Source organism: Manis pentadactyla, chromosome 3 (assembly GCF_030020395.1).
Source record: "Manis pentadactyla isolate mManPen7 chromosome 3, mManPen7.hap1, whole genome shotgun sequence".
In the NCBI taxonomy this organism is placed as follows: Eukaryota; Metazoa; Chordata; class Mammalia; order Pholidota; family Manidae; genus Manis; species Manis pentadactyla.
Genome location: NC_080021.1, coordinates 188,484,410 through 188,498,541, shown reverse-complemented (window position 1 = coordinate 188,498,541; position 14,132 = coordinate 188,484,410). Strand labels below are relative to the sequence as shown.

Below are 14,132 nucleotides of genomic sequence, written 5' to 3'. Positions count from 1 at the left end.
TTCTCTCAGGTGCGGATGTGGTCTGGATATTGTCCTGTGTCCTCTGGTCTTTATTCTAGGAAGGGTTGTCTTTGTTATATTTTCATAGATATATGTTGTTTTGGGAGGAGATTTCCGCTGCTCTACTCACGCCGCCATCTTCCGCCCCACCCCTATATAATTCTTTTTAAGACAGAATTTCCCTAGAGGCCCCAGTCTCTCTGTCTGGTACGCTGTGGCTGGCCACTCCTCCCTGGCTGGGACCTGATGGATCATGGATGAGTTCCGGTCTGGCCATGGGAAGACCCCATACTCTCCCTTGCTGGCCAAGGTGGCTCAGGGACTGAGACAACTAATAAACCCAAAAGCAAATAGGGCTGGTGGGTTTAGTTCCTGAGGAGAATCAATGGTAATCAGCAACTACCTTAAGGGAGACCATTACAGGCCCCTTTCTTCATGGAGCTGCAGCACAGTGAGAGGTGAGCAGACATCAGATCACCACAAAGTGTAATATTACAAATAACATAACTGATATTTATTGAAAGTTTAGGATATTGAGAGTTAGGATCAGGCACCAGCTTAGGAGTGTTTGTATGTATTAACTCATTTTATCCTCAAAATAATTTTGGATGTTGTGGGTATCACCCACTTTTTATATGTAAGAAAAGGAAGCACAGAAAGGCAAAGTAATTTAGCCAATATCACACAGCTAGAAAGTAGTGGTATGGAGATCCCAAAACTCTGAGTCCCTGTTTTCTGTTTCTAAAAGCTGAATGACAATGCTTAGTTGTGGAGATTAAATTAATCTCCACAAACACATCTAGCAACAGGACGGCTTTACAGTAGGAGCTCAATAATGATTACTGAATTTCAGTGGCTCTGGGACCTGTGAGGTAGATGGGGACTTCCCTTACCCTATTGGTGGGCCCTTCTGGCACTTGCAGAGTGGCTTCATGAGTGACTTTTAATGGTCACACTTTCTACAGGTCCTGGGCCATCAGAGACCTCATGCGTGGGTAGGAAGAATTTGGGTCAGTTCTGGGCCTTGTGCCCAAAGAGAAATGTCCAGACTTTTAGCCAGCTACATGGGCCTCTTCCCAGCACCCTGCTCTGTAAACACCAGAGGGCTCACTCTCCTCAGACATGCCTGAGCTCTTCCTGCTCCCAAACCTTTGCATTATTGTGCTCCAGTTAGGATGCATGCCCACCCTGTCTTTGCCTCCTGAGACAGGTAGCTTTCCCAGGGAATCCCCCCTTGTCAGAGAGAATCTGAATCAGAATTTCTCTGTGACCAAGGCCCAGGTCAGTTCTGATCTATTCTTCATCCCAGGGGCCAACACAGGGAGAGCTCAGTGTATGCCTGCTTACCCCACCGGACTGGAGGCTGTGATCATGGATTGCCTTCTCTCCTACCACCAGAAGACCTGAGAAGGAGAAAGCAATAAAGCCATCCTTTCTTCCAAAGAAAAACTGCATCAGTGGCTAAACTCACCTGATAGAAATTTTGCCACCTTCCTCAGTGACGCAAAGTTCTGCCCTGTGGTCAAACTAAGTGCTTCTCAACACGGAACTCCCCAGGTTCCCAGGCTGCCTCCTAACCATGAATAGTGGAAACAATTATTGGGCAAGTTCTGTTCAACAGAAATTCTCTTCAGTCCTTGATCTTTTTACCAAGGAAGTGATTCATACTTCATTGTTTAGCTCAGTATCATGCCATGAGTAGCCAGTGCTGTGTGCCATCTGCACGGACAGTGGCTATGCATCTCATTGCATCACAGGGGACAGCTTTTGGTCAGCTTGTAATGGCCTTGTAGCAGTGTTGGAGGTCAGCATCAGCTCTCAGAGCACGGTGACAGAATCTGGGTAAATTCCCAGGAGCCATGACCCATTCTCGATTTTCTGAGCATGGCCAGTCTGGGATTGTTGATCAGGGTCTGCAGCAGGAACCACCGTGTTCTGGACCTAGCTGAGATACGGGGACCTAGGATAGAATCAAAGCAGACAGGCTGGGGTGTGGGGGAAGCTTGTGTCTGTCCTTCTCAGAGGACAAGAGCTGCCAGTAAGGTGTGGGAGAAGGAGCTGGATCAGGACTCTTGGGAAAAAGAGGGTGGCCGGAGGGATGTGAGTTTGTCTCACAGAGCTGGGTACCTACAGTATTGGGAACAGTGATGAACGCAGTCCAGATCAGTGTTCACAAAGCATGGCTAATGGGTGGCTTCTCAGTAGATAGCAGAACAGAATAATAAGGCTGGCAGGGGTGGGCCTTGAGAGGGCAGGTGTTGGTGGCAGGAGAGCTTGTGGTAGCAGAACTGAGTGCCATCTTGGAGGGCATTTGGCCTGAAGCTTGGGATATGGATGGTGTCAAACAAATGGGGAACAGAGGACTCAAGCAGAACTGAGCTCATTTCCAAGATCAAGGGAGGATCCCAGGTAGAAGGAGGGGAAAAAGTATCCTGATCTCCCAGGTAGGTTTCCCAGGGCTCAGAGTACAGAGGAAAGGGGGCACGTGGGACACCAGAGAAGCCTTAGGGTACTTGTTTCCTGGTGTCCAGCCCCAGTGTCCGTTCAAACAGTAGTCTTACCTGTTGGCTGATTTTGGCACCAGTGTCTGATGGCCTGTTGGAGCCTCTTCTCCCTGTGGCCTATGATCAGGATGTGACAGAAGCTGACGAGCACGGGGTTGGTATGATAATGATCCACATAGAGCATGCCGATCCACGCGCTGAACCCTGAAATCCAGAAGGCGAGTCAGGCCATGCAGTATGTCTCAGGAGGGCCCAGCTTGTGCTTTTTGTGACACAACTGCAGGGTTACTTTGTTCCTACACTGTGCCTGGGCTTTGCTAAGAAATCTGGAAAATTAGGTATAAAGAACTGGAAGGAGTCATAGAGATCACATTCTAATGCATCCATTTTATTGGGAACTTGCAGTTCAAAGGGGCTAGGAGCTGCTGTGGCTAATATGGAGAAGCCATCAGTCATATAATGAATGGATGAGCAAGTGAATGGACAGGGGCCAGAAACAGAACAAAAACGATTTTTGCTCTACAGAAAATGGCTTTGATTTAAAAGCATTTTAGCTGAACAGACTGTTTTCTTAACTAAGTTTCCAACTAACATGAGATGTGTTCTTTTCAAAATTTTCAGAGCCACACATTTATACATTCTAACTGCTCAGACAGAACACTATGTCTTCCTGCCCCCCATTATACTGCAAAGGTCTATCAAATATGTAGGTATTTATAATTTAATAGCCTGAATTCCCTTCTGACCGTTATTTTAGTCTGAGTGTTTTTCCTAACTCAGCTTTATAGCCTCCACAGGAAGATAAGCTTTAAGCATTTTTTTAAGTGAAGAGTGTGAACTTCGGGCCTCTAGTACCTGGCCTCCAAGCAGCTTCTACAAAGGTGCAAGCCCTCCATAGACGCTGGCCACTTACCCATGTCTGCTCCTTCATAGCCATTCTGCATGATGGTCCTGTCAATGCGAGCAATCAGCCATGTGCCCAGGATGCAGCTGATGAGCAGCCTGGAGAGGCAAGCGCCCAGGCCCAGCAGCACGTTGTAGAAGAACAGAAAGTAGTTGAAGTTGTGGAATGCTTTCCTGCAAATAGAAGCAGGTAGAGAGGCAGCACCCTTCAGTATGAGGAGGTGGCCAAGCAGGAGACCTGTGCCCAAATCCTACACTTCCTGTCTCCTACCTGTGTGACCTTAGGCTGTAAGAGGGCGCTTTTGCCCCTGCCACACAGCGCTGGTGTGAGAACTGGCTCAGGTATGGTGTAGAGGGTGGTGTGTACAGTGCTGAACAAATATTAGTGGGGACTGCATTGTTTCATGGCATCCTTGGATTTTGAAGTTTCCTGTATGATAAGAAATCTCATGTGGCTACAGCTGGTTTTGTGGCAATAGCAGAGGTGGTGGCTTTCCCACTGTCTGTTGTAACAACGATCTGCCTCCAGCTGGAACTGCTCCAAGACCTCAAGAGGAAACTTCCCAAATGACTTGATCATGTGGTTTCCTGTTGCTTATGGGATAAAGGCCAAATTCTGCACACTGAATTCCTGGGCCATCTTTGAGAGGGGTCTTTCTGGTATTGTCACTCTGTGCCCCTCGCCTCCAAGGCAGCTACATGGCCACCATACTGGATTCTCATCCCAATACCTCCTGCCCTTTCATGGCTTCCAGCCTCCATCAGTATAGTGGGGCTGCCAGCCATGCCTTCTCCTCATCTCTACCTGCAAGGAACCCTACCAGCCACCAACCTCAGCCCAAATGTTCCACCTACAGTTGAATTAACCTCTCCTTCTCCATTACTCTTGTTTTTCTTGTAATCTTGTCACAACTTCTGGACTCTACTGTCCCTATATGCCTGTGTCTGTCAGCTCCAGTGGACCAGGAGCTTCTACACGCAGGTCATGTGGGGATATGTCTTTATTCTCAGTGCCCATGTGGTTTCCTTCATGAGTGAACAGCTTTGAATCAATGAATTAGAGAAGATTCCCATGGGCCAGGCACACTCTTGTTCTAAGTCTGTATTTTAGAACATTTCATTCTCAGAACACCTCTTTGACGTATGCACAATTATTTGTAAAATGAGGAAACTGAGGTTCAGAGATATTTAGTAAAGTCACCCAAGCTCATATAACTCACAAGGAGGGGTAGCCAGGATTTGGACCTGGGCATTTTGACTGCAGAGCTCACTCCTGCAACACTGCCCCTCGCCCTCTCAGAGAGTGCACAATCTACCCAGGAAGCTGCCAAGGGTGAAGAGCAGGCACAGATGCTGCCAAAGGCAAAGCCCTACAGTCCCCACTCCCCCCTCTCCCCTTACCTGTTGTTGAGAGCCAAGGGCTTCTGCTTGTCAGCTGTGCCTATCTTTGGTTGCAGGAAGAAGGTGGCGGCAATCCATACCTGGATGATCATGAGGCCCAGGACGATGGATATGGTGAGGCTGAAACGCAGGGTGAGACTATCTTGAGGGGGCCTTGTCCACTCTCCCCAGGCCCTTCTCAAATGCCCAGTAAGAAAGAGGAGATGCTGACAGCCTGCCAGCGTGACAGTAGCATGAGCACTACGTTCTATGTCTACAGAGCATTCTCACACCCATTGTGCTGATGGGAAAATTGAGGCTCACAGGGGAGATGACCTTCTCAAGCTGCATCATCAGGTCTCCTGGCTCCCGACCAGAACTCTGGGATTTAACTATGTCCTTTTGTCCAGGGGAGACAGCTGGGGTGAGTGGTTTAATAGCATGGGAATCACAGAAAGGAACGGAGTGTTTAGAAGAGCTCATGAAGGCCATGAGAATGGACAGGGCAGCCTCTGCCCAGGCTCACGGGGGCTCTCGGCGAGTCTGGGACCAAGGAGGTCCCCAGAGGGCACCACCTCCTGCGTCTGCCGCCTCTGAGTGGCAGCATGGGGTAGTGCTCAAATGAAGCTTTAGTGTCGGATTGCCTGGCATCCAGTATCGCCTCTTTCCCACTCTTGGAAAAACTGCTTAGCCTCTCTGTGCCTGTATCCTTTTCTGAAATGAAAGGGAGCTAATGTAAATCCCAACCCCAAAGAGTTCCTAACATAAAAGTTGCATAGAAAATTCTCCCTAATGTCAGCCTTCCCTTTTTTTCTTCTATATGGGTAAACTGAGGCTCAGAGAAGCAACTTACCCAAAGTCACACAGCTGATCTAAAACCTAAGCTCAGATTTCTCCTCTCCTTCCATTATACTGTCTTGTCTCTCACTTCACCTCCCTGAACCTCAGTCTTCCAAGCTATAAAATGGACATACCTGTATCCCCCCACAGATGCAATTGTGGGCACCCCACTGAACTGTGGGAGTGGAAACATTTTGTAAACCATTGCTTGCATTGACAGGACAGGTGCCCATCATGATGAGCTGCTGTTTCAGCTTGTCCTTGAGTCATTGCTGAGAGCCTTGGCCCAGGGATTCCAGAGAGCACAGCAGGGAAGGGGTCTTCAACAGCAGCTGTGGGGGTCCACCAGCTCCCAGGCTCTGGGCAAGGACAGGCGGCCCACCCAGTACTTACGTCCCAATGCCCAGTCCTTGGAGCATCTCTAGGCCCTGGTTGTGGATGACAGGCAGCACCAGACTGTACATGATCATCATGCCACACAGGCTCTGCACCACGTGGATAATGAGGTAGCCTGGAGGCCAAGAGAGCTGGTGGTCACTCAAGGTCCTTCATGATCCGCTCACATCTGTACCTCCCTGCAGTGTCCCCTTCCCTATCTTCCTCCCACCAAAGTCCTGGCATTTTTGCTTATGCTGCTGCTTCTGCCTGGCTTGGCTTCCCTTTTCTTCCTGCTGACCTTCTGCTGACTTTATTCACCTGCCGGGCGCAGTTTAAATGTCTACTCCACTAGAAAGCATTCATGCCCTGCTCTGGGTGTGGATAGTCACTTCTTCCTCTGGGTCACCACTGCCCTTAGCAATTGCACCCCACGAGCTTGGGACAGGTGGTGGTGATGACCTGTAGGAGTGATTCTCCCTCCTTCTTGAAGGTCCCTCGAGGAAGAGCCAGGGCTTCTTCTGCCTCACTTCTCTCCTTCCTACCCACAGCCAGGTCTCTGCAAGTGCCCAGGAACTGTGTGTTGAATTGAATGGGTCACGTGGTGGCACTTACCCCACAGAATATAGGCTATTTGCCAGCCAGAGTACCTTGCAATGGCCACCTGAGATTTAAAAAGGAAAGGGGGTCTCAGAGAGAGGAAAGCTTGATTACCTTTAATAAGTGTGTCAAACATCTCTGCCTCATTGAGGTTCACCCACCAACCCACCAAGGCGGGTGTCCTGATTGTCCTCATATTACAGATGAAGAAACTCAGGCCAGATGAGGACAGTGACACTCTTGAGTCGCCCAGCAGTAGAGCATACGAGCACCGAGGACCTGGACTCCCAGCCCGGGGCTCTTCCTACCCCATCATATTGCCCCATCTAAGTGTAGGAGAGCAGGTTTTGGCAAATCAGTCTTGGAGCAGAGGGAGGTCTCTGTAGACTTACCACACTCTCCGATGAGGAAGGATTATGGAACTTCACAGGAAGAAAGTGTTTATCTCCTGCCCACAACCTCTTCATGTGCTTTCTAGAGAATAAATGAGAAATGAGCAGTGTTCATAACTATGGCTCCTTATGCACTGAGAGCTCAATAGATGTAAACAGAAAGACTGATGGAGGGAGCAGGCAGGCAGTCAGACACCCTGTATTGACCATGGTTCTAATCAGCCTTAAAAAGCTTTTTTAAATACTTTAAAAAATTGAAGTGTAATTGACATGTAACATTATATTGATTTCAGGTATACAACATAATGATTCAGTATTTCTATTTATTGTGAAATGATCACCACAGTAAATCTAGTTAATATCCATCACCATATGTAGTTGACAAAATTTTTTTTCTTGTGGTGAGAACTTTTAAGATCAACTCTCTTAACCACTTTCAAATATGCAGTACAGTATTATTGTTACTATGCTGTACACTACAGGATTTGTTTATCTTGTAACTAGAGGTTTATACATTTTGACCCCTTTCACCCATTTCTCCCACCACCCCTCAGCCCCTATCTCTGACAACCACCAATACGTTCTCTATATCTATGAGCTTGATTTTGTTTTAGATTTCACATGTAAGTGAGATCATATGGTATTTATCTTTCTCTGTCTGACTTATTTTCACTTAATGTAATACAATCAATGTCTATCCATGTTGTTACAAATGGCAAGACTTCATTTTTTTATGGCTGAATAGTATTCTATTGTATATACACATAGATCTTCTTTATTCATCCATAAACGGATACTTAGGTTGCTTCCATATCTTGGCTATTGTGAATAATATTGCAAAGAACGAAGGATATATTTTTTGGAATTAGTGTTTTGTTTTCTTTGGGTAAATACCCAGAAATGGAATTACTGGATCATAGAGTATTTCTATTTAAAAATTTTTAAGGAAACGCCATACTATTTTTCACAGTGGCTGCACCAATTTACATTCCCACCAACAGTGCATGAGGGTTCCCTTCTCTCCACATCCTTGCCAAAACTTGTTATTTCTTGTCTTTTTGATAGTAAATAGCCTTTCTAACAGGTATGAGGTGATACCTCACTATGGTTTTGATTTGTGTTTCCTTGATGATTTAAAAATCTTAAATTTGATATATTCTGTAAAAAGAATACATTGTCAACTAGTCTTAATGGGGACTGAATGTGATAGTAGAGACTGTGTGTATGGCATTTTTCCCTTCAACTTGCTCTACTTTTTAATTTTTTCTTTGATGAATATGTAATAATATTTTAAAATAGGTAAAAACAGAAAATTGATTTTAACAATTACTTCATCATAACAACATATAGGGAAATGAAAATAGAGCCATAACCACTCCTAATCCCAGCACCCCACCAAATCCCTGCATGCCTTTCCCAGGTGTTAGTCTCAGCCTGGCCCTTTGCATAAAGATTAGGTTGGCATAGTTATGTTCACAGTCTATATTCATACCTATGTCCTGCATTTTTCTTAGAACTATCTCCAGCACCTTCCAGGATGTTTTACAATTTTATCATCACCAAATTAGGGAAACTTGGTATGAAATAAAAATTTATGTAAATACCTCAGTAATTTGTACAGTTGACCCTTGAACAGTGTGGGGGTTAGAGGAGCCAACTGCTACACAGTCAAAAATCCACGTATAATTTTGACTCCCCAAAAACTTAACTAACAGCCCACTGTTGACCAGAGGCCTTACAGATAACAGAAACAGTTGATTAACATATTTTGTATGCTTCATGTATTATATATTATATCCTTAAATAAAATAAGCTAGAAAAAAGGAAATGTTTTTTCAAATTGTTGCCAATCTCCAAAAAGGTTTTCAATATATTTATTGAGAAAAATCCATGTATAAGTGGACTGGCATAGTTTAAACCTGTGCTGGTCAAGGGTCAACTGTATATTTATTATGTGATGAAACGATGGTATCTGGGTTAAATAAAATGTTATTATATTATTTTCACCTCCTTTTTTACTTTTTTAATAGTGGCTATTAGGAAATTCAAAATTGTATCTATGGCTTTCATTGGGCTTCTCTGGCAGCGCTGGAACAGAGAATGCTACCAGAAATACAAACATACAGAGATATTTGCATGGTGCATAGAAAATTTCTGGAAGAATGTTCAGAAAATGAAGAACAATGTTTATCTCTGGGGCAACAAACTGGGGTCTGAATGGGAGGAAGACTTACTTTACATTAAATATTTTTCATAACTATTTTTTTTTTTTAAAGAGCCTGATATAACCCAACATCAGATGGGGCAGGGGAGAGAAGCAGTGTGCAGTCCACCCATGGGGTCCAAGTAGAAGAAAGCAGAGAGAGGAACAGGCAGGGCTGGGGTGGAGAGCTGGAACCTCTTTATGCCTGGAGAGTCTTCTTTTGGATGCCATGTGCAGGAGACCCACCCTTTGCACAGCCAAGTGGGGAGGGTATAAAGACAGGATGCTTTGGGAGGGTAGAAACTGGGCCTAGGCTTCCTGTGAGTGAGTGTGAGTTAGGCACTGACAGAAAGAAACAAACAGCCAGAGAGAGACAGAGAGAGAGAGAAGAGAGGGCAGACTCCTGGAAATTACCTGCTATCTACATATGAAATGCTCGCTACATATTGAAGACCATCCCCTCCTTCTGCTCTACTGTTCTTGAGATGATGTACCTTGTCCACTTGCTGAATGCCCTTTGATGACCCCTTGAGCCAGATTTGCTTGCTGGGAGCTTAGTGTGATTAGTCCTGGAGAGCAGGGCAGGCTCACACCCAGTAGAGGTACCAGAGTTGACAAGAAATGACAAGGTCTCTCAGGTCAGGAGACATGATTGCCTGCTTACGGCACGGGTAAGTTATTTTGTTAAGTCTCAGCTTTCTCAGCTGTAAAAATGGAAAAGAAAGAATCCTTCAGGGTTGTGGTGAAAACCAAAAGAGGATTCTAAACACAATGTCAAGCTTATAGCAGAAGCTCAAATCAATAGTTTTTTGTTTTTGAACTACCAATAGATGTGACCGTCCCTGGACCTTGAATATATACACTCCTGGTTCCGCTTTGGGCACTGCTGACACTGCTCAGGAATTTTTAGAAAAGTCTGTCAGATGCTTTCCTGGCTAAAGATACACAAATGACTCCCAGAGCCATCTTACCTGTAGCAGGCCAGTATGTGGAACAGGTAGCTCACACACGTGAGGGAGGCAGGCAAAATGGTCACCACCCAGACTCCTGAAATAGGAAAAGTGAATGAGAAGCTGTGGAAGACGAACCAGATGCAGTATTTTCAAAATGCAGAAACTCACATCAGAAAGATCTGGGCAAATATATTTCCTTTAACTCATTTTTATGTAATAATGTTTTGCTAATATTTCTGTTTCATTTTAGCCACATGTACCCTTGATATACTTTATTTCCTGTACAAGCCTCTCCTTTGGTATTAATATTTTCAATGTACAGTGAGTAATGGGAAGAGAAAATTATGGAGGATACACATGGTAGGTAGCTTCCTTCCCTGTAAACCATTAATAGTTGAACTTCTAATTGCCACCCCAGTAAACAGCAGTAACAATAACAGGAATCAAGAGGTCTTGACTATTCATTCATCCATCTTTCAGCAAGTTTTTAATATTTCATATCTAATTTGCTTTTTTAAAGTGATTCTGTGTGCTGGTGATACAGGGATGGAGAAGCAGGGAAGGGAGATGATTTATGTGTGTAAAAGCTTCTGTACAAACTGGTCTCAATAGATGCAGAAAAAGCATTTGAAAAATCCAACACCTATTTATAATAAAAAACAGTCCATAAACTAGAAATAGAAGGGAACTTCCTCAACCTGAGAAAAAGCACCTGCAAAAATCCCACAGCTAACATCAAACTTAATGATGAAAGACTGACAGCTTTCCCCCTAAGTTCAAGAATAAGAAAATCAATGTCTGCTCCTGCCAATTTTATCCAGCATTGTACTGGAGGCTCTAGCCAGGGCAATTAGACAAGAACATGCATCCAGACTGCTAAGGAAGACTAAAACTATCTCTCTTCACCAATGACATGTTTTTTATATATAGAAAATCCTAGAGAATAAACAAACAAAATCCAGCTAAAACTAGTTCACAAATGAGTTCAGCAAGGTTGCAGGACATAAGAGCAATATATAAAAATCAACTGTATTTCTGTACACTAGCAATGAACAATCTGAAAATGAAGTAAGAATATAACTGCATTTGCCATAGCAACAAAAAGAATAAAATACTTTAGAATAAATTTAGCAAAAGAAGTGTACAACTTGTACACTAAAAACTACAAGAGACTTGAAAGAAGTTAAGGAAGACCTAAATTAATGGAAAGACATCCCACTTTCATGTATTGGATGCTCTGTTAATATGGCAATGCTCCCTTGCATTGATCTAAAGATTCAACCCAATCCCTATAAAAATTCCTACCATTTTTGTATAAGTTGACAAGCTAATCTCAAAGGGACCCAGAATAGGTAATACAGTCTTGAAAAAGAAGAACAAAATTGCAGGACTCAAAATTTCTTGATTTTAAACTTACTACAGAGTTATAGTAATGAAGGCAGTATGGTGCTGTCATAAGGACAGACAAATAGATCATGGAGTAAATTGAGAATCCAGGATTTAAACCCTCATTGTCAATGTATTTTCAATAAAGATGACAAGACAATTCAATAAGGAAAGGATATACTTTTCAACAAATGGCACTGGGGCAAGTGATATTCACATGCAAAACAGTGAAGTTAGACCCTTACCTCATAGCCAAAAATCACCTCAAAGTGGATCAGAGGCTTACATGTAAGAGCTAAAATTATAAAAGCCTCAGAAGAAAAGATGAGAATATGGTTAGGCAATGGTTTCTTAGATACGTGCAAGTGACAAAAGAAAAACAAATCTTTAATTTCATCAAAATGAAAAACATTTGGGTTTCAAAGGAGGCCATGAAAAAGCAACCCACAAAATGGAAGAAAACATTTGCAAACTATATCTCTTGTAAGGGATTTGTGTATAGAATATATAAAGAACTCGTACAACTCTATAATAAACAAATAACACAATTTAAAAATAGGCAAAGAATCTCAATAGACATTATTCAGAGATGTACAAATGGCCAATAAATACATGAAAAAAATGTCCAGCAACATGGATGGAGCTGGAGGGTATTTTGCTCAGTGAAACAAGCCAAGCAGAGAAAGAGAAATACCAAATGATTTCACTCATCTGTGGAATATAAGAACAAAGGAAAAACTGAAGGAACAAAACAGCAGCAGAATCACAGAACTCAAGAATGGACTAACAGGTACCAAAGGGAAAGGGACTGGGGAGGATGGGTGGGTAGGGAGGGATAAGGGGGGGAGAAGTAGGGGGGTATTAAGATTAGCATCCATAGCGGGGTGGGAGAAAGGGGAGGGCTGTACAACACAGAGAAGACAAGTAGTGATTCTACAACAGGTTGCTACGCTGATGGACAGTGACTGTAAAGGAGTATATAGGGGGGACCTGGTATAGGGGAGAGCCTAGTAAACAAAGTATTCGTAAGTATTCGTCATGTAAGTGTAGATTAATGATTAAAAAAAAAAAAAATGCAGTTCCTATGTGGTGACCTCTAATGAGTTCTACACAATAATATAAAGGACATATAAAAGTGTAGGCAAAGGGTCTGTTTGTGTTTATACAGAGGATCAAAGCCTAATTTGGCTACCCCGAAAATGAACTAAGAAACGATATGAAAGAGAACTTCCAACATCAGCACTCTCGGGAAGACTCATGCCAGAAGATGATCATCAAAAAACCCCAACAAAGATCCACGCACTGCTACAGCTGTAGATGCACTCATCCCACCAGCTCCTGGACTTGCCATGGGAATGAAGGAGATATCTAAGCTGGCCTGTGCATACAGTAAAACAACAAATTTGACTGGATCTATACTGTTGGAACTCAACCAAGAATTAGGAGAACTGCAAATTGTAGCGCTCCAAAATCTTACAACTACAGACTATTTACTGTTAAAAGAACATATGGGATGTGAACAGTGCCCAGGAATGGGTTGTTTTAATTTGTCTGATTTTTCTCAAACTACTCAAATTCAGTTAGATAATAACCATCATATCATTGATAAGTTTTCACAAATGCCTAGGGTGCCTAACTGGTTTTCTTGGTTTCACTGGAGATGGCTGGTAATTACAGGTATGCTTTGGTTATGTAACTATACTCCTATTATGTTAATGTGTGTGCGCAATTTAAGTAGTAGCTTAAAATATATACATGCTGAAGTTACTCTACAAGAAGATATGTCAAAGAAATAATCAATCTTCCCATGTTTTCTCCCGCCTGCTACTTCTATAGCTTTTCTTCTTCCTTCCTAATTACAACGAATTCTTAAATAGAATTCGTGCCTCATATCAAATTTACCGAGTATCATAACTCCTCCAAGTGGTAAAGATACCTCAAGACAAATGCTGGGCATAGAAGCCACAGGGCATAAATATGCAAAGAAATAAAAAGCTAACCATTTCAAACAATAAGGCTTCTCTCTCACTTACCAACTTAACATTTCCCTGTGTGGCCCCGGAAGATGACTGGTTAGCCAGAGACGGGTAAGATTCCTCAAGGGAGGAACAACCTAAGACAGGCACAGTCGCTGGGGGGTCATCAGGTGAGAAATTGGGGATCAACAGAGGTGAGGCTTAGAACCTCACCCCCCCTGTTCTGAGAGAAATCTTCTGCATATGTGGATGTTTTATTGCCCTTGTCTAGCTTGGATTAACACATAGTCTACAGGCACACACCTGATCATCTACATTTGCTCTCTTACAACACTAAACTATGTTTTCTACCTTTATGTTGTATCTACCTACCACTTCAGCATCTTATTAAAAATAATAAAGAGAGAAATGTGGTATCCACATATAAATCAAGTATAAAAATCAAATGTGTATTCATATTTGAACTGACTGTTTATAGTTCATAATGCATGAGCAAAACCAAAAGTTTCTGTGATGACTGCCCTTGTACTGTTCACCATGTAACTTATTCACTATGTAAGAATTTGTTCTCCATGTAAGAACTTGTTCGTTATGCTTCAGAAGATTGGAGACTGACGAAA

The 14,132-nt window shown here is 43.2% G+C and overlaps 1 protein-coding gene across 3 annotated transcripts in view; it reads right to left on the bottom strand.

Annotated features, from left to right (window-relative positions):
- Nucleotides 1-1,310: 1,310 nt before the first annotated feature.
- The window catches only part of LOC118914045 (stimulated by retinoic acid gene 6 protein-like), a 57,423-nt gene continuing 44,601 nt past the window's right edge, over nucleotides 1,311-14,132 (bottom strand). For all 3 annotated transcript variants that reach the window (XM_036888529.2, XM_036888526.2, XM_036888530.2), the window contains 8 exons: nucleotides 10,169-10,244; nucleotides 6,995-7,076; nucleotides 6,618-6,666; nucleotides 6,021-6,138; nucleotides 4,809-4,928; nucleotides 3,418-3,581; nucleotides 2,562-2,708; nucleotides 1,311-1,960 (listed from right to left, as the gene is read on the bottom strand). In XM_036888529.2, the coding sequence (XP_036744424.2) occupies nucleotides 1,812-1,960; nucleotides 2,562-2,708; nucleotides 3,418-3,581; nucleotides 4,809-4,928; nucleotides 6,021-6,138; nucleotides 6,618-6,666; nucleotides 6,995-7,076; nucleotides 10,169-10,244 (905 nt within the window). In that variant the 3' untranslated portion in view covers nucleotides 1,311-1,811. The remainder of the gene's footprint in view (nucleotides 1,961-2,561; nucleotides 2,709-3,417; nucleotides 3,582-4,808; nucleotides 4,929-6,020; nucleotides 6,139-6,617; nucleotides 6,667-6,994; nucleotides 7,077-10,168; nucleotides 10,245-14,132) is intronic.